The sequence below is a fragment of the Lepidochelys kempii genome, chromosome 1, assembly GCF_965140265.1.
Source record: "Lepidochelys kempii isolate rLepKem1 chromosome 1, rLepKem1.hap2, whole genome shotgun sequence".
NCBI classification, from domain to species: Eukaryota; Metazoa; Chordata; order Testudines; family Cheloniidae; genus Lepidochelys; species Lepidochelys kempii.
This window is the reverse complement of record NC_133256.1, coordinates 234,106,266-234,130,854: the sequence shown is the minus strand read 5'-3', so window position 1 is coordinate 234,130,854 and position 24,589 is coordinate 234,106,266. Positions and strand designations below refer to the sequence as shown.

At 44.3% G+C, this 24,589-nt stretch overlaps 1 protein-coding gene across 4 annotated transcripts in view; it reads left to right on the top strand.

Annotated features, from left to right (window-relative positions):
* The window catches only part of PDE3A (phosphodiesterase 3A), a 367,243-nt gene that overhangs the window by 319,543 nt on the left and 23,111 nt on the right, over nt 1-24,589 (top strand). For all 4 annotated transcript variants that reach the window (XM_073318613.1, XM_073318622.1, XM_073318639.1 and 1 more), the window contains exons 6-9: nt 3,978-4,191; nt 9,242-9,327; nt 11,594-11,763; nt 13,082-13,219. In XM_073318613.1, coding sequence (XP_073174714.1) covers nt 3,978-4,191; nt 9,242-9,327; nt 11,594-11,763; nt 13,082-13,219 — 608 coding nt within the window. The remainder of the gene's footprint in view (nt 1-3,977; nt 4,192-9,241; nt 9,328-11,593; nt 11,764-13,081; nt 13,220-24,589) is intronic.

Genomic DNA, 24,589 nt, shown 5'->3' with positions numbered 1-24,589 from the left:
TGCGGGCAGGTGGTGTGGGGGGTGGCTGGAGACGGGCTGGCTGCGGGCAGGGCAGGGCAGGGGGTGCGGCAGGGGCTGGCTGGAGGCAGGGGGTGCGGGGCTGGCTGTGGGCAGGGGCTGGCTGCGGGCAGGGGGTGCAGGGGTGGCTGGAGACGGGCTGGCTGGATACAGGGCAGGGGGTGCATGCGGCAGGGGCTGGCTGCGGGCAGGGGGTGCAGGGCTGGCTGGAGGCATGGCAGGGGGTGCGGCAGGGACTGGCTGCGGGCAAGGGGTGCAGGGGGTGGCTGGAGACAGGGGCTGGCTGCTGGCAGGGGGTGCGAGGCTGGCTGCGGGCAGGGGCTGGCTGCGGGCAGGGGGTGCAGGGGTGGCTGGAGACGGGCTGGCTGGATACAGGGCAGGGGGTGCGTGCGGCAGGGGCTGGCTGCGGGCAGGGGGTGCGGGGCTGGCTGGAGGCATGGCAGGGGGTGCGGCAGGGGCTGGCTGCAGGCAATGGGTGCGGGGGGTGGCTGGAGACGGGCTGGCTGCGGGCAGGGCAGGGGGTGTGGCAGGGGCTGGCTGCGGGCAGGGGGTGTGGGGCTGGCTGGAGGCAGGGCAGGGGGTGCGGCAGGGGCTGGCTGCAGGCAGGGGGGTGGCTGGAGACGGGCTGGCTGCGGGCAAGGCAGGGGGTGCGGCAGGGGCTGGCTGCGGGCAGGGGGTGCGGGGCTGGCTGGAGGCAGGGCAGGGGGTGCGGCAGGGGCTGGCTGCAGGCAGGGGGGTGGCTGGAGACAGGGGCTGGCAGCGGGCAAGGCAGGGGGTGCGGCAGGGGCTGGCTGCGGGCAGGGGGTGCAAGGCTGGCTGGAGGCAGGGCAGGGGGTGCGGCAGGGGCTGGAGGCAGGGCAGGGGGTGCGGGGCTGGCTGGAGGCAGGGCAGGGGGTGCAGGGCTGGCTGGAGACGGGCTGGCTGCGGGCAGGGCAGGGGGTGCAGGGCTGGCTGGAGGCAGGGCAGGGGGTGCAGGGCTGGCTGGAGACAGGGGCTGGCTGCGGGCAGGGCAGGGGGTGCGGCAGGGGCTGGCTGCAGGCAGGGGGTGCAGGGCTGGCTGGAGGCAGGGCAGGGGGTGCGGCAGAGGCTGGCTGCAGGCAGGGGTGCGGGGGGTGGCTGGAGACGGGCTGGCTGCGGGCAGGGCAGGGGTGCGGCAGGGGCTGGCTGCGGGCAGGGGGTGCAGGGGTGGCTGGAGACGGGCTGGCTGGATACAGAGCAGGGGGTGCGTGTGGCAGGGGCTGGCTGGAGGCAAGGGGTGCAGGGCTGGCTGGAGGCAGGGGCTGGCTGCGGGCAGGGTGGTGGGAACTCACGGGGAGAGCGGCTCGGAGAAGCCAGAGCAGCCGGGGACCCACCAGGCAGCAGCGGGAGCCCCAGGGCCAGGGGTTGGGGGAACAGCAGCAGCAACAGGGCTCATGCCCAGGGCCAGGCGGCAGCCCACATGGCTCCCGCCGCACAGCGCCCCCGGCGGCTGGAGGAGGAATTACATCACTTCCCGGCCGGAGCCCATCAAAACCTCAGCGCCCCCTGCAGGGAAGCGGGTTAACAACCGGTTCTAAAACTGCTTCAAAATTTAACAGGTTCGTGCAAACTGGTGCGAACCGGCTCCAGCTCACCACTGCCCCTAAGAGCATTAAAGATCCTGGCACTTTTTGCAGGAGTTGGGGGTGTTAGCTCTACTGTTGTGACCAAACTGCTGTTTGGCTAATTACAGACTACATACTGCTTGCCGAAAATTCCCTTTGCAGCATTGGATGCAGCCTTCTGCTTTACTTCCTGACCTAAGCTGTTATATAGCTGCTGTGCACTACTATGTCATTCCTCAGAGGTGGCTGCATTTCCATACTGGGCAAAGAGATTTCTGTGTAGACCACATGTATACAATATATAAAGAACCTGAGGGTCCTTTGGGCAGAGAAGTGCTCAGATACCACAGTGATGAGTTAGAAGTAGAAGTAGATAGATATCACAATAACAGAGTAGCAGTTATAAACAAAGGAATAAAGCCAAGATGAGAACCTAAGAGATTAAAATAATGGATATGTAATTTTGAGCTCCCTAGAGAAGGAATGTGCTTCTACCCTGGTACAGAGAAAAATGGTGGTATCTCAAATGTTACTGTGTGATAACTGTCAGCAAATTGTCAAGTATCAGAGGGATAGCCGTGTTAGTCTGGATCTGTAAAAGCAGCAAAGAGTCCTTAGCCACCTTATAGACTAACAGACATATTGGAGCATAAGCTTTCGTGGGTGAATGCCCACTTTGTCAGATGCATTTGTGTCAGAAAATTTTGACTTTTGAATGGTCACCATTAAATAAGGTTCCATATTTTTCCTCCTTTAAAGTAATAGAGGACATCAGAAAGACATATTGAGGATATGTGGATTTCTAGAAAGATGCAAACATCAAAAGCCTTTACTATTATGGTTAATGCTTCATTATCTTAAATCAACATTATTATCTTATTCAGAGATTACTGTTTTACCCAAAATACATTTAGTTAGTTTGCCACAACACAAACTTTCAAACAAGTAAAGATAACATTTTCTGTAGACCTAAAATAAAAATGAAAATAAACATGATAAAAGAACTGGGTGGCTGAGCATGAGAAATATGGCTTAGTAGATCTGAAAGTGCAACATTCCCTGTAACCTCAGGTACAATTTCCAGCCGGGTTGACTCAGCCCTTCATCTTTCTAAAATACACACATTTATGTCCTTGCAGTTTATTGTTCATGAGTCTTTTGTATGAGACTTTAAGGTCTTTTCTGCTATGGGTGCATCATGAAGAGTGGGGGTTTGCCCCAATGGTCTTGGCTCAGAATGTCTTGTAATGGGGGACTGGGTGTAATATTGCAGTGTTTTCTTCGTTGCTGGCTGACCATGGTGGGTCTTGCATGCTTTGGTCCTCCAGCCAAATCAAAAAGTCCAAACGAACCCATTCCAGGGTTTACACCACTCTGCCTATGACAGATAGGGAAGCCTAGGCCCACCCACTATGAGTTCCAGACCAGGGATCGTATAAATAGCATCTTCACACTGCTTGATTCCAGTTTGTTGCTGCTTCTTAGGTCCTCTCTCTCCCTGCAAATCCAGTTTAAGCAAATCAAATAGGAACTGACCTGATAAGGCCTTGCATCTCCTTTTATCTGAGTCTGCTGGGCTCTGATTGACTGCTTCCTTAAGGTCTCGCTAGACAGGCCTAAAGGACCCACCTTCACTGCTTCTTTCCAGTCACTTTGCTGCTTCTTGGGGTGGGATGTAGGAGGACCGCAGGGCCAGGTGTTGGGAGCCACAAAGGCCACATGAACCTGGTCACATCCCACCTGTGCACTGGGTTGGGTGCTGCACTTCATCCCAGAGATGCTCCCCTTTGAGCTACAACTGAGGCAACTCTATCTCAGTGGTGCTTGAGCATGTGTCTTCTCTAGTTCCTAAAAATTTTGGAACCCTTCAAGATGAAAGGATAATATATTATCCTTATTTTAAAATATTACTGTTTGGCTTATTGCTTACCTACTCATATGTAGAAGTCTGGGTTCATTACAAAGGCGGGTAAGCATTTTTGTCTCTATAGATGGGGAAATTGAAACACAAAGATATTAAGTGGTTTGCCCAAAATCAGTGAGGCAGAACCTGGAATAAAACCCAAGTTTCCTGACTCCCAGTCTGATACCATATAGTCTGGACCATGCTGCCTTCCCATATTTTCCTACCATGTTCTTTCACTTGTGTATACTGCTTGTATGACCTTATCAATGGGGAATATGCCCTAAATGTGTAAAGCTAGTAGAAGTTGGCATAGCTCTATTGAAGTCAATGAAGTTTTGCCGATTTATGCTACTGGAGTCCTGGCCCTGTGTTGTTCTGTGTATTTCAGAAGTAATTCTCTCTGCATACAGTGAATTGATGTATCTGTATATTGACTTTTTTGAATTGAAGAAAGTGTTTTTTCTTGCTAGGTATCCCGCCAAACATTTCACCTCTCACCTCCCCATGCCATTCACCTATTCAGGGAACCCCAGCCACCAGTCCCACTGGCAAAACCTCTTCTGTACAATTTCCGGACCCTACTGACACCAAGCAAACCCTGAAACCACCCAAGGTTTTAACTTCTACTCAGAGCACACCTGATCTTTCAGAGCAGATTGTGGGGCCCCCTGTCATCTGTAGCAGGTAAGATGTTAATTTGATAGACATCTGCTTGTTTTTCCCTTTTTCTTATCCATATTCTTGATTTATTTCAGCACAGTATATTGATATAATTTTCCCCACATTAAAGTAGTTCACTGTATGCCAGTAATGGTTTAGTTCAATGCTAAACAGTATTTTTAAAGTTCAAAACAATTAACTGCAATTAAAAGCTTTTACTTATGTTGAGTATGTAGTCTGATTTATAGAAAATTGATCTGTGATTTTTTAATCTCAATTTTCATGTTAATGAAATGTGTTTTTCTTGCCACACTCAAGTCACAATAACACAGACTTCAGGGTCATGTTCCAGTTTTTCAATATACAAACCTTATTCCAGAGATGACAGTCAGCCACCTAGGATTTGGAAAAGTACAGACCAAAGATCCACAGTGGGTCAGTTTTTCTGATGCAGGCAAAAGCTTAAATGTTCCAGATAAACTATTGTACTTGAAATTCAAATGGACTGTTTCAAATTCATCCTCCTCTCCCCTATCCCAGGTACATTATATACTTATGCCCAATGTATTTATGCCACGCTAGCTTTTTGCCTTTAGCATTTTCAAAATGCACAGTTTCTCCTAAGTTATACAGTACCTGTAACTAGCACAATACTATATATAATTAAACTAAATCTGCATTGCAGTGGGCTTTGCCTCAAAATGGACTGAATGGATTACATCCTTCCAGAGGTGGAGACAAATACACAGAATAGTAATAGTAGTGAATATTTTAAAAAAGCAATTGGAATGAAGAAGTCTATTGCTACTGCCAAATATTACAAAATGATGTAGTCATACCATACTCTAAGTGACTCTTAGTTGCTCTAAGAGAACACAGCTTCTAACTTGGGTGGTCACCACCTGGAAGTACTGTTGTTTCATGTCTCCAAAAAGATTCAGTTGAAGTGAAACCTGAATAATGGACTCGGCAATGTGTGTCCAATGCAACATTGAGAAATTTCAGTATCATGGTGTGAAGTGTGTCAACTTCACAGGGAGACAGATTGGGTTATCCCACAAGAAAATGTCACAGCGAGTTGATTGCATGAGTAGTGATAATAACTTTTCTCAAGGCTGGATATTCAGAATGTAAGCTATTATGTTTTCGAGGTATATGAGGTAAAAACAATGAAGGAAAGAATACATAATTCTACATTAAACACAAACAAAAAACTTACAAGAGTTAGTAGCTCTGCTCTCTCTCTCACTGCCCAGCAGTTATAAGGCTGCTGCTCATTGGAGACTGGATCCACAGTCAGATGAAGTCAATTAAAAGACTTCCCTTGTCTTCAGTGTGCTCCAGGCCCAGGAGATTAGTGGCATATATTCAGCCCTTGGTTTTGGCTCTTCTTGTCTTATACTCCACACCTGAGTGAAGTGTGGCAGGCTAATTGGCAATTAAACTGTCTAGCCAGCTTTCCTAAATGCTGTAGCAGCACAAATCAATAAGTCATTCAACATCATCCACATTGTCCAATTTTGTGGCCCAAAATTGCTTTGATAAGCACTTTTAAATGGGATAAAACCAATAACATACATAGGATCTCTGTTTTTTTAACGTAGAGCTTGTCTACACTTACCGTGGATCGATGCTGCGGTGATAGATCCACCAGGGGTTGATTTAGTGGGTCTAGTGAAGATATAGGTTGGATATTAGGAAAAACTTTTTCACTAGGAGGGGGTAAAACACTGGAATGCGTTGCCTAGGGAGGTGGTGGAATCTCCTTCCTTAGAAGTTTTTAAGGTCAGGCTTGACAAAGCCCTGGCTGGGATGATTTAATTGGGTATGGGTCCTGCTTTTGAGCAGGGGGTTGGACTAGATGACCTCCTGAGGTCCCTTCCAACCCTGATATTCTATGATTCTATGACCGTCGATCGCTCTCCCATCGACTCCACCGGAACTAGAAGCATAAGGTAAGTTGATGGGAGAGTTTCTCACGTCAGTCCAGCATGGTATAGACACCACAATAAGTCAACCTAAGCTACGTCGACTCCAGCTACATTATTCTTGTAGTTGGAGTTGTGTAACTTAGGTCGATTTAATCCCCTAGTGTAGACCTGCCCTTAGATTGTTAAAATTGCTCCTTCTTTAAGGTATCAAATCCCAGGCAGGCTAAGAACATTAGCAGGATGTTCAGGTACTGTGGTGATCATCATATGGTAAAAACATAACTAGACAGAGCACAACCTTAACATTGAATTCATAGGAGAGTGAAGCTTCAATCCTCATACTGCAGATTCCGAAGTAACAGGATGAGATGGTGACTAAAGGTAGAGATGAACTTCTGGGGGTGGGGTGTGTGTGTGGGTGTGAGAGAGAACGCAAGCACACACAACATAAATACATACATACACTCTCACTCATAACATCATGAAGGTCTGATGGCATCACTAAACACCAAAAGGTAAGGCTTGGATTTCAATCAGTTCCTCTCCAGTGCAATAGAACCTGCACAAAAGTTTTTTCTTTATGCAATTTTTAATCATGTTAAACAACCAATCTAAATAATGTTATAATTGTGCTCTTGCAAAAATAGCCTTTAGTTTTGTAAGCAAGGTTACAAAATTCTGCCAGTGTAAGAGTCACTAACGGTCTCATCCAAAGCCCCTTGAAATCATGAAAAGAGTTCCCACTTTTGCAATCATTAAAAGATTTCCTTTGCCTCCAAGGACTTTGGATCAGGCCCCAAGTTTCCTACAGGCTGTCTTAACAGTGTGCTCACTTTTGCCGTCCTTTGCGCTCTGTTTTCACTTGATATCCCTGAATTCAGTGCTTAATTTGTGCCAGGGCTGACCCCTGACACCTCTAAGACTGGCAGTTCATAGTCTCTACACCTCGGGGCTTGCTTGCCATGTTAGGAAAGAAAAAAAAATTGCTTGAGCTCCGGCATCTCTTTCATTGCAAATTATACAGTGCCTGAATTGTTTGGATTTTGCAACTCCAGGCATTCCAAATAGCTTCTGAATTCCCATTTAGCCCTTTGAAAGTGGGATCATTTTAGCCAAAAAACCTTCTTACACACAGCATGTACCCTATGTAGAGTTAACCTGGCAGTATAGAACCACAAACACCCTAAGGCATTTTGTGTTTGGAACTGTTGATAACAACTCTGATGCCTTTTCTCTCCCATATATTATTTTTATTTATTGGTATTTTGGTTCCTCCTAAAGATCCCAACCAGGGTTGAGACCACACTGTGCTAGGCACCATACACACACAGCATCGACCAAGCTCTTCCACAGCTTCCAATATAAAAGACAAGACAGATATTCTGATATAGAAAAACAACAAAAAAGCAGATATAAATTCAGAATATAGTTCTAAAGCTTTATCAATTTTTTATAGCAAAGAATATTAGGAATTATTACCATAGCTAACTGGGGGCATGGGTGGGGAGTCATAATCAGTCCAAAGCTCACTCCTAACTCTCGGAAACGAAACTGATACCCTCTAACAGATCCTTTTTGTACTGGAAAACCTGCAGCTTTGTTCTTAAAGCAACCATCCAGTTCAAAGCAAAAGAGTGGTTTGTTACAAATTTCCTGATCTTTCCATTCTCTGCAATATAAAAGTGTTTGTGTATTTATTAAAAAGATAGTTTGTCTAGGAGGAGGAGAGGATAACCAGTTGAGCACTGTTGAGCTGTACTCTCAGATAAATGAAGATTCCTGGGAGAAAACTTGTTTTGAATCATTTACTCCTAAAGAGGAAGTCATTTTTGTGGCAAATTAGTTCTGCATGTTGCCACTATAGGTGGTTCTGCTGCTTGGCTGCTAAATCATAAATGTTCTGCTCCCAACAAAAGATGGGGCAAGAAGAGATTTGTGAACAAGTACTGTATGTATCCATCTGAAGAAAATTAGTTACTTTAATTTATTTAAAATGTGCCTCACTCAAGCATCAAATGAGGAAGATTGCTCTTGTGGCTAAGGAACTAACCTGGGAATCAAGAGAGCTGATTCAGTTCCTGGCTTTTCTGCCACAGGCCTCCTGTGTGATCTTGGACAGGTCACTTACTTTCTCTTTGAGCCTCAGCTCCATCTGAAAAATGCAGATAATGATATTTCCCTATCATACAGGGTCTTTCAGCTCTATTAATTGGTGTTTGTGATGGTACTACAGTTATGGTAGCCTAGGTAACTAGGTAGATTTTTGTATTAGGCTAATGGGCTCAGAACTCAATACCCAAACGATGTTTTAAAAAATATGATTACGCATAGATTGTAGTGCATCCCAATAGACCTTTAGAGGCAAATATTTCAGATGACCTGCCTGGTGCCTGTGGGTATGTGTGGGTGGGTGTTTTTGTTTTGCTTTGTTTTGTTTTCCTAAAACATTTTTCCATTTCCTAGGAATTGGTGAGTGTGTCTACTTGTCATCTATCATGCTTATTAACTATTTGAGTGCCAGCTCATTTACCTGACACATTGGTCAAAACATCCCTCTAGTGCTACTATACTTGATATGTTCTCACTGAAGTCCAACAACATTGCCTTACTTTCATATTACGTATGATGATATATGTGTTTCTAAGCATGCATATGATAGGAGGGGGAACCTGCTAAAAATGTCTCTGTTCTACTTGAATCACTTAAGACTGAGCTGGGTCCTGGTGAATTTTCCTCTTGTTCATTCTTTATTCTTTTTTTTTTTATAGTGTAATTGTGTTATATTTTCAATTTGCTCTTTTGTACTTGTAAACTTAGAAAATAATAAACATCTTTTAAAAAATCATATTGGGGTGGGATCCACTGATACGATGTGCCTCCTTTGCACCACTCTGGCAATGGCAAGCAGCTCTAAGCCCAGCTTAGCTGGCTGGTTAAGCCGCATTTATGGCTGCCTTTTGCAGTAGTGGCAGCCATCAAAAAATGAGAGCATTCCTGTGAATTTGTCCTTTGACTGTGCAAAGGACTGTAGATTATATGGTAGGGCATAATCCTGTACTAGGATCAAGAAAAGATCTAGATGACTTTTCCTCTGTAATTTACATGATTCTTTAATGTTCATGTTCCTTGATATTGTGTTCCAGCTGTGGCAGACCATACAGCCAAATAGGTTCTGGCACTGGTGCGCTGGATAGAGGTGATGGAACAACACATGCTCTGACCAGAACAGGTAATTTGCTGGCTGTAAAATCAAAAAAGTTGTTCCTCTAAAATGTGGTTGTTGAGGGAGTGTGTAGACACTCCTGTCTTTTTTTTTTTCTTTTTTTTTTTTAATACAGAGATTATACATGGGTGAGATCACAGGAATGACGTTTGTATTTCCTTTCCTTTGGAACAGTAACAGTCCTAGGCCAAGGCCATCCCCTTAAGACACTCTCCATGCAACGGGTGGTTGTGAGTGTCCAGAGGTGTCAACTGTTATTTCAGCAGCCTCCTCAAGTCCAGGGATCTGCAACAGAGAAGAGGATGGGTGGAGATATATCCCTGGCCCTGACAATTCTGTGGGCAACCTGCAGAAGGGTTAATGCAGCATAGGCCATATTCATGTTACCACGGAGACCCTTCTGTGCTAGGAAATCCCTTTCAAGGCATGGTGACTCTGGCAGCCTCCATTGAAGCCATGTTACAGCTATGTCTACACTGCACACCACTGGCAGTGGTGTGTAGGATATGTGTAGCTACAAGCTACACATATCCTACAGTGAAAAGCAGGCTTTTACTCACACTGCATTATGTAGCTACATGCGTCAGTGAAAGGCTCTGGCAGGAGGGAGGCAGTGGGGAAAGGCTCTGGGAGCTCCACACTGCCACAGCCTTTAACTGTGGCAAGGAAAGGCTCTGGCAGAGAGGAAGCAGTGTGGAAAGGCTCAGCAGCAGGGAGCTGCCAGAGCCTTTTTCTGCTGCTGGAGTATTTCCTTGCAGCAGGGAAAGGCTCCTGCAATGGGGAAATTCTCCAGAAACAGGGAGCTGCCAGAGTCTTTCCCCACTGCAGGAGCATTTCACTTCTGAAGTCGCAGTGTAGATGTGAGAGGCACTGCTTGGGTGTGTAGAGGTCGTGTTGGGTACATACCCAGGTTCATATCCACAGGTTTAAGCCGTGTCTTTATTCTACTCACCTAAGCAGTGCCTTACTGTCTACACTGCTATTTATGCCCATCTAGGGGGGCATATAGTCTATGTACTGTACATGCTGCTGAAAGGAGTGTGCAGTGTGGACATACCCTAGAAGTGAGCTAGGGATGGGGACAGCCATGTTTCTGGCCTGGGAGCTAGACATGCGGCCTCCACAATTTTGTAACAGTGAGAGTAATTAACCGTTGGAACCATTTATCTAGGGTTGTGGTGGATTCTCCATCACTGACCATTTTTACATCAAGAGTGGGTATTTTTCTACAAGATCTATTCTAGGAATTACTTTGGGGAAGTTCTGTGGCCTGTGTTATACAGGAGGTCAGACTAGATGATCACAATGGTCCCTTCTAGCCTTGAAATCTATGAATATAGCAAAAGTTAATGCCTCAGTAAGGTAATCGTATGTTGATTTCCTCTCCATATTAGATATCCAGAAGCTGCACATTATGTAGCATTTAGTGTGTGAGTGTTTACTCACTAATTTTAAGTGTAAATTATTCAGTAATATATAGACCCTGGAAGTTGCTTTTCAGGTTATCACATCATCGTATGTGGTAATGTTGTTTTGAAGGATACAGCCAGCACATCAGTATTTTATGCTATCACTTTTAATTTTACAAGAGTTGGAATAAAATAGGCTTTTGGAAATCCTATAACTTTTTTCTATCCAGAAAAATTTTCTTTCTAAAATTTTAATACTTTCTTCCATTGCAGACTTTTCTGTCAGCAGCTATTCTTTCTGACAGCTTCTTTTCTCCGTGTAATTTACACATGGAACTGTAACTCTTGCTTAGGAACTAGGAAGTAGAATATCTGTATATTTATATCTAGTCATGAAGCTAAATTCAGCCTTCAGATGTAGGTGCTTGGGGTTTTCACTAACTTCAGGGAAAGTCATATTCATCCCAGGGCAGCACTTAGTCCATATACTGTAAAAATAATTGTGTATGTTAAAAATATACCATGTGTGGCACAAAGTATTTATAAAGAGGAATCTGAATAAGCTCTACATTAACTCAGTTTTAGAGGGTTAAAAATGTGCAATAAATGTGATCTCACTCTTTCACCTAATTTGGCCCACCCTAAAAATAGTCCTCAGAGTTTCCTCATTCTGTGGTCCCAGTTTTCAGGCCCTGCAGGGGTACTTATTTCAGTGCAGTTGAATAGACTGTCAGATTTCAGCCCTAGCCAAGCAGCATGTATGTATGCGAGTCAGAGATCATGTTGTTATTACTCAAATGGTCAGAGAGAATGCCTTTTAGTAGGGTCTTACAGCTCTCAAAACACTCCTCTTTGCGTTGTAGATGATCCAGCTCAAGCCACCTCTGACTATGAAACCAACAACAGTGACAGCAGTGATATTGTACAAAATGACGACGAGACAGATTGCTCTAAAGAACAGATGCAGAAGGGATCTGTCTGCAGAATGTACACGCCTGAGACTATCATGTTGCACCCTTTAATACCACCCGAGGTAGTTCACAATTGCTTTAAATAATGCTTTCACACTGTATTTGAATACACCTCGAGATACTGGGGAAAGAATGATGCAGTCTAAAGACCCTGGACAAGATTTTCAAAAATAATTGCATAAATTAGGGTCATGTCCACATTTATGTATCTTTTAATAGGAGATCTGATTTTCTAAAGCACAAGCACCCATTCAAATCAGTGGGAGCTGTTGAGTGCTTAGCATTTTTGAAAATTAAGCCACCTATTTTGATTAGGATTCTAACTTTAAGCACACATTTTTGAAAACTTTGCTTCTAAGGTATGGAAATAATATTGTGTATATTACCAGTACAATGTGTACAGTCTTTCTGATTAGCCATGTAAATGCTTTAATGGCCTAGTAAACCTTGTAATGTTGTTTAGGATATTCAGTGGTCACCATTAAAGAAATTAACATTTGCCAAACATTTGCCAAACACAATTATGGTTATTTCCTGTACTAAATATAGGAAAGACATTTGTACCACATATACCATATACTCTGAGACTAATGCTGGCATATGCTGACGTTTTCATATGACCACTGTAGTGAGTTGTAAGTTTTGTTCAAACAAGCAAGCAAAGGTTTAGTCAAAATTTTAAAGCCCCTTAAATCTGTGCAATTAGACTAAAAAACTCTCACGAGAACAACATTTCTAGCAATCTCTGCTTCTGGTCAGAGCTGGATATGCCAGGAGAAAAGATTTTTCTAGAGGTATTTTGACCCTTTTATTTCCACGTCTGGTCATTACTTGAAAATGAAGAGCTGTGAGAGAGTAAAGAGTAGGAGGCAGGGAAAGGATGAGACTTCTTTCAGATTTCAAAAAAGGTTTCTTTTCAGTGTCTCAGAGTGGAACAAGAGAGGCATTCTTATTTTATTTTATCTGAATGTTACTTACACATTCCTATTCACTGTAAGACTAGCTTGGAATTTGTTGCCTGAATCCAGTTGTTAGTCTCTCGCAGTCCACTATATGGAAGTAACAAATGAATATGTTTTCTTCTGCTCAAGACAAGTTTTACAATAAAAGTGAATGACCTCTCTACAGCTGTAATTATCAGACACTGATCTTTCATTTCCAGGATTACCTATCAATTCCAGCTTAATAAAAGTTATGAAGTAGAAGGCCTAAATTAAGGTATGGTGGAAACAAGCATACCTCCACTGTATTCAATGAGATAGCACCTGCTTATGCCAGTGGTTAATTTTGGCCCAAGGTTTATAGCACTTTTACCTCTTTAGTTTGACTTTTCATAAGTCTGTGATCTATCAGATTCCTCTCTTTTGATTCTTGGTGCAGAACAAACCTATCCTTGCCCCAGAGCCTCTTGTCATGGACAACTTGGACTCCCTTATGGATCAGCTAAACAATTGGAACTTCCCAGTCTTTGATTTGGTGGAAAAAATAGGAAAGAAATGTGGTCGGATCCTCAGCCAGGTAAGAAGCATGTTTTGTACAGGCAGGTTGGATGTGCAGTCCCGGTATACTGTGTGTACGTAGACAGATACAGACTAAAATAGAGCTTTCAAAATGTGATGGGTCCTGTAAGTTATAGCTGCATAGGAACCAGGAAATCCTGCCATACAGTTCCATGATAGCAGCAGCTGAGCTAATTCCACAAATCCATTACCATTAAAAAGTCTCGTTCTACTTCATAGAATATCAGGGTTGGAAGGGACCTCAGGGGGTCATCTAGTCCAACCCCCTGCTCAAAGCAGGACCAGTCCCCAACTAAATCATCCCAGCCAGGGCTTTGTCAAGCCTGACCTTAAAAACTTCTAAGGAAGGAAATTCCACCACCTCCCTAGGTAACGCATTCCAGTGTTTCACCACCCTCCTAGTGAAAAAGTTTTTCCTAATATCCAACCTAAACTTCCCCCCCTGCAACTTGAGACCATTACTCCTCGTTCTATCATCTGCTACCACTGAGAACAGTCTAGATCCATCCTCTTTGGAGCCCCCTTTCAGGTAGTTGAAAGCAGCTATCAAATCCCCCCTCATTCTTCTCTTCTGCAGACTAAACAATCCCATTTCCCTCAGCCTCTCCTCATAAGTCATGTGTTCCAGTCCCCTAATCATTTTTGTTGCCCTCCGCTGGACGTTTTCCAATTTTTCCACATCCTTCTTGTAGTGTGGGGCCCAAAACTGGACACAGTACTCCAGATGAGGCCTCACCAATGTCGAATAGAGGGGAATGATCACGTCCCTCGATCTGCTGGCAATGCCCCTACTTATACATCCCAAAAAGCCATTGGCCTTCTTGGCAACAAGGGCACACTGTTGACTCATATCCAGCATTTCGTCCACTGTAACCCCTAGGTCCTTTTCTGCAGAACTGCTGCTTAGCCATTCGGTCCCTAGTCTGTAGCGGTGCGTGGGATTCTTCCATCCTAAGTGCAGGACTCTACACTTGTCCTTGTTGAACCTCATCAGATTTCTTTTGGCCCAATCCTCTAATTTGTCTAGGGCCCTCTGTATCCTATCCCTACCCTCCAGCGTATCTACCTCTCCTCCCACTTTAGTGTCATTTGCAAACTTGCTGAGGGTGCAATCCACAACATCCTCCAGATCATTTATGAAGATATTGAACAAAACCGACCCTTGGGGCACTCCACTTGATACTGGCTGCCAACTAGACATGAAGCCATTGATCACTACCCGTTGAGCCCGACAATCTAGCCAGCTTTCTGTCCACCTTATAGTCCATTCATCCAGCCCATGCTTCTTTAACTTGCTGGCAAGAATACTGTGGGAGACCCTGTCAAAAGCTTTGCTAAAGTCAAGGAACAACTTTCCTCTCATCCACAGAGCCAGTTATCTCGTGATAGAAGGCAATTAGATTAGTCAGGCATGACTTGCCCTCGGTGAATCCATGCTGACTGTTCCTGATCACTCTCCTCTCATCTAAGTGCTTCAGAATTGATTCCTTGAGGATCTGCTCCATGATTTTTCTGGGGACTGAGGTGAGGCTGACTGGCCTGTAGTTCCCAGGATCCTCCTTCTTCCCTTTTTTAAAGATGGGCACTACATTAGCCTTTTTCCAGTCGTCTGGGACCTCCCCCGATCGCCATGAGCTTTCAAAGATAATGGCCAATGGCTCTGCAATCACATCCGCCAACTCCTTTAGCACTCTCGGATGCAGCGCATCCGGGCTCATGGACTTGTGCTCATCCAGCTTTTCTAAATAGTCCCGAACTGCTTCTTTCTCCACAGAGTGCTGGTCACCTCCTCCCCATGCTGTGCTGCCCAGTGCAGTAGTCTGGGAGCTGACCTTGTTCGTGAAGACAGAGGCAAAAAAAGCATTGAGTACATTAGCTTTTTCCACATCCTCTATCACTAGATTGCCTCCCTCATTCAGTAAGGGGCCCACACTTTCCTTGGCTTTCTTCTTGTTGCTAACATACCTGAAGAAACACTTCTTGCTGCTCTTAACATCTCTTGCTAGCTGCAACTCCAGGTGTGATTTGGCCTTCTTGATTTCACTCCTGCATGCCCGAGCAATATTTTTATGCATCTTCCCTGGTCATTTGTTCAATCTTCCACTTCTAGTAAGCTTCTTTTTTGTGTTTAAGATCAGCAAGGATTTCACTGTTAAGCCACTGCCATATTTACTATTCTTTCTACACATCTACAGGTTTGTCCCTGTAACCTCAATAAGGATTCTTTAAAATACAGCCAGCTCTCCTGGACTCCTTTCCCACTCATGTTATTCTCCCAGGGGATCCTGCCCATCAGTTCCATGAGGGAGTCAAAGTCTGCTTTTCTGAAATCCAGGGTCCGTATTCTGCTGCTCTCCTTTCTTCCTTGTGTCAGGATCCTGAACTCGACCATCTCATGGTCACTGCCTCCCAGGTTCCCATCCACTTTTGCTTCCCCTACTAATTCTTCCAGGTTTGTGAGCAGCAGGTCAAGAAGAGCTCTGCCCCTAGTTGGTTCCTTCAGCACTTGCACCAGGAAATTGTCCCCTACACTTTCCAAAAACTTCCTGGATTGTCTGTGCTGTATTGCTCTCCCAGCAAATATCAGGGTGATTGAAGTCTCCCATGAGAACCAGGGCCTGCGATCTAGTAACTTCCATTAGTTGCCGGAAGAAAGCCTCATCCACCTCATCCCCCTGGTCCGGTGGTCTACAGCAGACCTCCACCACGACATCACCCTTGTTGCTCACACTTCTAAACTTAATCCAGAGATTCTCAGGTTTTTCTGCAGTTTCATACCAGAGCTCTGAACAGCCATACTGCTCCCTTACCTACAATGCAACTCCCCCACCTTTTCTGCCTTGCCTGTCCTTCCTGAACAGTTTATATCCATCCAAGACAGTACTCCACCAAGTCTCTGTTATTCCAATCACATCATAATTCCTTGACTGTGCCAGGACTTCCAGTTCTCCCTGCTTGTTTCCCAGGCTTCTTGCATTTGTGTATAGGCACTTGAGATAACTTGCTGTTTGTCCTGCTTTCTTAGTATGAGGCAGGAGCCCTCCCCTCTCACACGCTCCTGCTCATGCTTCCTCCCAGTATCCCACGTCTCCACTTACCTCAGGGCTTTGGTCTCCTTCCCCCGGTGAACCTAGTTTAGAGCCCTCCTCACTAGGTTAGCCAGCCTGCTTGCGAAGATGCTTTTCCCTCTCTTCGTTACGTGGAGCCCATCTCTGCCTAGCACTCCTCCTTCTTGGAACACCATCCCATGGTCAAAGAATCCAAAGCCTTCTCTCTAACACCACCTAGACTTTGTTCACTTCCAGGATTCGACGGTCTCTACCCAGGCCTTTTCCTTCCACGGGGAGGATAGACAAAAAGACCACTTGCACCTCAGACTCCTTCTTCCCAGAGCCACGTAGTCTGCAGTGATCCCTCAAGGTCATTCTTGGCAGTATCAGTGGTGCCCATGTGGAGAAGCAGGAAGGGATAGCAATCCGAGGACTTGATGAGTCTTGGCAGTCTCTCCGTCACATTGTGAATCCTAGCTCCTGGCAAGCAGCACACTTCTCGTTTTTCCCAGTCGGGGCAGCAGATAGATGACTCAGTCCCCCTGAGGAGAGAGTCCCCGACCACCACCACCCGCTTCCTTCTCTTGAGAACAGTGGTCGTGGAATCCCCCATCTCTTGGACAGTGCATCTCATGCCTTCCTTCTCCCCCAGTCATCTATCTTAAAAGAATTGTAAATGCATATTGGCTCACTGTACCTTCAGCTATGACTCAAAAAGCTGCTGCTGATGCTTCCACTGTCTTCGGTTCACTGTCTTGTGGGATTTTGCATTGAGTCTATCATTGCATTTGCATTGAGATATAAAGGGCCACAAAGAGACAGCTGACCCAAAAGAATAGGTATGGTCTTCTCTTACATTGCAAATCCTAGTCAAGCCATACATGAGACCAAGATTCATGGAAAAAATCTGATCCTACTGTCTTGCCCCTGTACCTCACTTTTAAAGAGTCAACACGTTGGCAGTTAATACTTCTGCTCCACCTAATAAAGATCTTAATCAGGTGGTGATAACCTGCTAAGGTTCCATTTTAACTGCCAACTTTTCATTTGTTCTTCCAAGTAGAATGAAGGTGCTGATACAACCTTTATTTACACAGTACGATCGACACCCCTATAATCATCACCACTTTCTTGGCCAGGCTTTCTTCTCTGTCATTCACCTCTTGATGGCACAGAGACAAACTGGCCATTTTTTCTTGTAGTTGGATAATGGTTTTGTCAACAGGGGAAGTGTATAATGTATATTCAGGACACAAACCCAAAACCAAATTGGGTTTTAGAGTATCTCTTTACAAAGCAGTATGTGCAGGAGGCTAGTGGAAAGCAGTGAACGTGTTAATCAAGTTTAACTGTCTCACATTATACATGCAGAGGTTAAGGTGCTAACCAGCCCTCAGTGCAATAAACTCCAATTAATGCTAAATCAAGTCCTGGTCCCTTGGCTATTGATGATTATTCAGCTGCATACAGCTAATTCAAAAGCCAACGAGGAAAGATGATTGATTAAATTCAGAGTGACATGAGGATTTACTCTGTGAGCTGTTTCCTTGTCAGCAACCCCAGTCTGTACTTCAGCATGTAACAGCTGTGCAAAACTAGCTTGCCAATATTCCGGGTTCCTTCTAGGGTAAGAGGAAAGCCTAGGCTGTGTATAGCACTTCTTATCAGAGAGAGTGTGAAAAGACACGCTTCCCCCAGCTGTTTTCCTCTGTTGTCCCCACTTCCCAGCAACCTCTACCCTCCACCACTGCCATTTTTGTTTTTCCCCCTTCTGCTTCTACCTGCAAACTTGTGTGTTCAGAAAACCTGCTTAAAGATGTAATCACTGTCCACACCCTGAGTGAATTGTCGCCTGCCAAAGCCCAAATAATGGGGCATGATGAGGGGCAGAGATGGAAAATGAGGGATGTGAAAAAATCAATCTGAGGTGCTTCAAAAAATTGGGATTCATTTATTTAACATAAACAACAATTGTATTCTCAACTTCAGGCTTCAACATTTCGGATATCAATAATTTACATTGACATTAATGTAAATGGGATGACCCAAGATTAAATTTGGGTTTAAAAATGAAGATGTCCCCCACTAATAAGGAAGCAAGGTGGCTGAATGAAATGAGCTTTTTTTTTAAACCAGGGAACAGGTTGACTTTCTGATGTGTAATTTATATCACAGTATGTCTTTAAAGTGGAATGGACAAAGGCAAACAAACACATCAGTGATTTATTCTCTGCTTTCCGCAGTTAAATAGTCTCATCTTTAAAAAAAAAATAGAAAGAAAGAAAATTAACAAGAGGAATTAACTATGCATGCCCCACAATCCAAAATTTATGAGGTGGAACAAAGAGGAGTTGACATGTTCCCCCAGGCGGGTGTTCCATTTAGAAAGCAAATGCTGGCCTAGCATTTTTAAGGCTACTTGAGATGTCTCTTTCTTATTTGTGGAATGTTAAATTGATTTAGCCACTTTATTAAAAAAGACCCCACACAACTCTGACGATAAAAGCATTCTTACTATGTACAATGGAAAGCACTTAAATGCAGCACAGGCAAACCTGTAAACAAAGGGATAGAAAGACCTTCACAGAAAAAAATTTCACTTCAGAATGGAACAGCAAAACACTCCAATTGAAATAGCAGCTTCACAACAAGCCACAGAGATCCATAACGCCTTAATTTATGCTTATTGCTCTTCTCATCGTAATTCCTGAACGGAAGAAACCAGTTTGCTTTAGAAAGAAAGGTGAGCTTGGAAAAAAATGTACAGCTTGAAATGGAAGCATCTCTCCTCTGACCATTACCAAACTGCAAGTTGATTAAAATGATAGGCCAGGGCTCAGATTCTAGGAAAATCTATACAGTGTCAAGGTTCTGATTCTGTACCTGTAAATAAGGCCCATTGGAAGTGTTTCACAGCTACCTGGGGCTGGGGGCTATTGGTCACATTATCATCATCTGTATATTTCTGCACAAAGAAATTAAACAGCCCTATAAAAAGAATGGCATGGGAAGTCTCTTCATGGGGAATGTTGTTCGTCATAAGATGGCTTTTGAATGAAAATTAAAAATCACCCATGAATGGAAACATTGGGGGGTTTGGAGTCAGGGCATTATTAGTGGCAGACTCTAATCTGTGGAATTCATTACTGCCAGAAACCCTGAACATAACTATCTTCAGAAAGCATTGTAGCACCTGCCTGGTTGGCCAGATGTTTGCATAAGTACTTATTCAGTTTCCCATATCTTCTTGTCTCTGATTTATTTTGTCTTGATGTCGATGGGAACCCAGGCTTCTAGGTTCCTATACAGGGGAATGTATTTACTTACTTATTTAGCTGTACACAGCATGCACAACTACTGTTGTGGTGGGCACTATCCATGTGCTTGTAATAAGTAATACATAGAAGATGGTTATACTAAGCACCATGTGAATAATGAGTTCCCTCTTTGAAAGAAACGTCCATTAAAAATCATTTCACTGGAAGCATTTGTTTTAGTTTTAACAGATGCCAGAAGCATTAGATTTATAAATTATGCATGTAAGCACTACGTTTTTCATAGACGGGGGGAAAAAGGGCAGAAGGGAGGGGAGAGGGAAGTAACACTACTTACCAAACAAAGGGTATGTGTTGAAATTTATGTATTCCTAAGAATAAAAAGTGTACTGAGCACATTGGTAGTATGGCATATACAGCTGTTTTCTAACTAGGAAGCCATATGCAGTAGGGACCAATGGTTATGATAATGTGTGATCCATAGCGCTAAGCCAAACCACAAGAATCTGACCTGACTTTCAGCTACCTACCCCAAACACAAGCAGAAGAGAGGAAGAAAGGAGAAGGTGTTGCTTAGTAAGCCAGGGTGTGATTGTCCATCAGGTGATGTATACTCCTGAGATATGGCAACATTTGCCATGGGAGGAAAAAAGTCAAAAATAAGTTGTTAATAAAGAGTACATAACAACTAAAACAGCAATACTTATTTTGCCAAAGTGTCCAGATTTTCTGACGTCCAAGAAGCTATAAGTACCAGAAAATAAATATCCCTTTTCCTCGTTCTTTCATTCTTTCTTGTGTCTGAATGCCTTGCTTGGCTGCTTATCCTTCTTGGTGACTGGAAGAGCAGACCATTTCTCTCCAAATAAGCTGCTGGGAACTGGATACCATTCACTTCCACCCCTTGCCAGTCCAGTCAACTTCTTCAGAATTATTTTGAAACCTTCCCCTCTGACCTAAATCAATGCTGGAAATTCAGAGGGGGAAAAATAACCTTCTTATATGGCATGCAGTTTTTAAAAATACCTGCCTAACAGTTGTATGAATCAATAAGATTAAAATCTGCAGAATAATATTCTACCATTCCTCTTTTCTCACAGGGGTATATTCCAGGGAAATAAGATACAATGAACTAGATAGACAGTCACAACTAGTGTCTTTTCTTTCCTGTTTTTTGTTCCTCTCACCTTCCATGGTGCACTGATCTAAGACTAAGGTTTGAAATACCACCTTTCCTTGTAGCTGCAAGTTTGAATCCTGGCTGGGTCAACTCAGCCATGATCCAAGAGAGGCAAATTGAGTTCCATGCTGTGTTTGGAAATCCTGGGCCCTGCTGGTCAGGCTGCCTCCACAGCTCAGGTCTGGCTGCTACCATAGAGCATAGAGAGACCATGTGGATGAGGTAATATCTTTTATTGGACCAACTTCTATTGGTGAGAGAGACAAAATTCTGAGCTACATAGAGCTCTTCTTCAGGTCTGGGAAAGGTACTATGAGTGTCACAGTTAAATTCAAGGATGAACAGATAGTTTAGCATAAGTAGTTAGCACAATTCCCAGACCTGAAGAAGAGCTCTGTGTAATTTGAAAGCTTGCCTCTCACCAACAGTTGATCCAATAAAAGCTATTACCTCACCCACATTGTCCCTTTAATATCTTGGGACCAACAGAGCTAAAACAACACTGCCTACCATGGGGCATAGGTAGAGATAGTGAATATAGCCTGTTGCTCCCCCTTGTAAGGTTTTGCCAGCTAATTTATGCAATGCATAGACCCACTGGCTATGCATCTGGCCTAACCAGAATCCTCCTCTCTTTAGAGAGCTGCAGATGCCTGTCCTGAGCAATGTTCCCTCTAATTTTTTCCATCCATGTGTGGAATAAATTATGTGCACCGAGGTAATGTGCAGATGTGCGCCTCCAGTAGAAACAAAAATCCTAGATATAGAACTGGAAGGGACCTCGAGAGGTCATCTAGTCCAGTCCCCTGCACTTGTGGCATGACTAATTTTCTAGACCATCCCTGACAGGTGTTTGTCTAACCTGCTCTTAAAAAATCTCCAATATTGGAGATTCCACAACCTCCCGAGGCAATTTATTCCAGTGCTTAACCACCCTGACAGTTAGGAAGTTTTTCCTAATGTCCAACCTAAACCTCCCTTGCTGCAATTTAAGCCCATTGCTTCTTGTCCTATCCTCAGAGGTTAAGAAAAACAAATTTTCTTCCTCTTCCTCGTAACAACCGTTTACATACTTGAAAACTGTTATCATGTCCCCCCTCCATCTTCTCTTTTCCAGACTAAACAAAGCCAATTTTTTCAGTCTTCCCACATAAGAAATCATGTTTTCATCATCTTTGTTGCTCTTCTCTGAACTCTCTCTAGTTTGTCCACATTCTTCCAGAAATGTGGTGCCCAGAACTGGACACAATACTCCAGTTGAGGCCTAATCAGAGCAGAGTAGAGCGGAAGAATTACTTCTCGTGTCTTGCTTACAACATCCCTGTTAATTCATCCCAGAATGATATTTGCTTTTGTTCCCCTGTATCCCATTTCTGCAGAGATTGAATATGTGGGCACGGGGGGAAGGGGAGAGACAGACAGAGAGAGAGAGTGTGTGTGTGTGTGTGTGAGAGAGAGAGAGAGAGAGAGAGAGAGAGAGTGTGAGCTGGCTGCTGGGGAAGTCTCCGAGAGACCATGCGCTGTCTGTTTAAGGCACTCACTCACTGCTCCGTCAGACCTCAGACCACAGCAGCTCTCTCCTGCTCCGAGTCCTGAGCCCTCTCCCCTGCTCAGTGGAGTTGGGGTATGGGGGGGATACCCAGACATCAGCACTCCCCTCACACACACCCCATTCTGCACAGCCAGCAGGAGGGTCCTGGGAGCAGCTGCTGGAGCAACGTGGCTGCAAAGCAGTGGGGGGAGGGGCACCTGAACAGATGCTGTCGGATGTGCGCAGCTCTGCTAGTCAGGTACATGGCACTTGAATCATTCCTGGGCAACCGCGCAGCTTAGCGCAAACACAGGTCCTGAGTAATTTCTTTGGAGAGCGCACAGAGCTGGAGAAACTTCCTGTGTCAGTTTTCGTTGCTGCTGACCCCAGGGCAGCTTTCTATATTTAAGATGCTCTGGGGCCTTTTCTGCGTACATAAGCCTCATGGGATTTTGGCAATTTTTTTGTAAAGCACTTGGGTTTCCTTAAGGATTAAATGCACAGGGTAAAATTTTCTAAAGTGAAAGTGAATGGGCCTAAGGCCCTTCAGTGCATAAGTCACTTTTGAAAATAGGCTCAGGTTCCTAAATCACTTAGGTGCTGTTGAAATGTTTACTCAGAGAATACATGTAAAATGTCATCCTCTCTTTCCAGTTCCATTCTCTTTCTTATGGCTGCACCACAGAGGAGGCAGATGTTGAGGGAAATAAAAGTGAGGAGGCATTAGCTCTGGGGTAGGTAGAAGAAAACTAAGGAGCGATCAACAGGGTAGAGAACTAGAGAACAACAGAACATACAGAAAGGTGAGAGAGAGCAATATCGGTAAAGAGGGGGTTGAATAATTAATGACCTATCACCAGACTAGCTTCTTAGTGTGACTTTCTTACGTTGTCAGGTTAGAGAATGAGGGGTTCATTCCTTCCGCAATGTAGAAAAGAGTGATCTCTTTTGTCGCCTTTCTCTTCCTGTCCCCAGTGGCAATCTGAGATTTTAAGAAGCATGTTTTCTGTTCAGAGCAGACATGCCTAATCCTGACAGACACCTGGAACTCTTGCACTAACACTTGCCCTGAGCCCTCACGTCACCCACACTCCTACTGCCTACAGTTAGCCTCCAGAACTGAGATGCATAGGGATTTTCTATTACCAATCTCCGGTTGCCATTGAAGCTTGAGCTACAGAAATGGCTAAGAGTTTCTCTAGGAGCGCTCTTTTCCATATTTGGTGCCCTCAGGTTTTTAAATATCCTATCATTGAAGAAAGACTTTTCTCCCTCTTTTGATGGTTCTGCTATATATTTATGTCTTGTTTGGACTCTGAGTTCTAAGAGGGATAGTCCAATACTTAAAAGTACTGGTCTCTGCACTGGAATAGCTCTATTTCAAGCAGCTTTGATGTGTCCTTCACAGCAGTACTGCTATCAGCTTCTGTGGCTTTGGCTTTCATTGGCCTTACCATGTCAACACTGACCAGCATTACCACCACCTTTCTGGGTACTAATATTGAACATGGTACTGTTGGCACCCTGTGCCATTCAAGTAAGTAGCAGCTGGTCAGTGCACAGGTGCCAGCACCAGAAGCACAAGTGGCAGACACTTGATAACAGACAGATCCCTTGTATGTGGAGTCAGAAACTACATTTGTGCACTCTCAGCTGCACCCTTCTACTGCATCATCCTTTCTCATTTTTGCTAGAATCGTTCATAATTAGTTCACACAGAAATTCTGCTTGATAAGAAATCCCTAGTAAAAAAAAACTTGAAGATAGCTCAGATTATAAATTCATATCAGTTACTTTAAAATAATTGTAATTCTCTATGAAGGCCAGATATTCAGTTTCCGTTTGTTAAAACTTGGATTCACTACACCCATCAGCACAGATTATGGATCCCAATTCATACACACAATATGCTGAAAGACGCAGTAGTTGATAGCAGCTTAATTTAGGTTCAGTTGTGCTATGTTGAAACAAAGGCCAGTATGATTTTGAGACTGTATATGCAGAGTGTAGTATATGGTGGAACTGGGAGACAGTGGGCTCCCCTTGATACAGCTCTGGTGAGACCACACAAAGCATACAGTATTTGGTTCTGGGCACCTCATGATGAGAATAATTAATGAAGTGCTGGAGAGGCTAAATTCAAAAGGAAAGTTGGAAGAACTTAACATAGTCATTTCATTAGGTCCCATTGCACTGTGTATAAATTTGTTGTTGCTTTCAAGCCCCTACATCGTGTGATAGCTGCTGTCTACATTGCTGACCTGGTCTCCTATTATATTCCCCCATCAACTTCTTCACTCCACCACTGCTACCAGCCTGAATACCCTGCTTG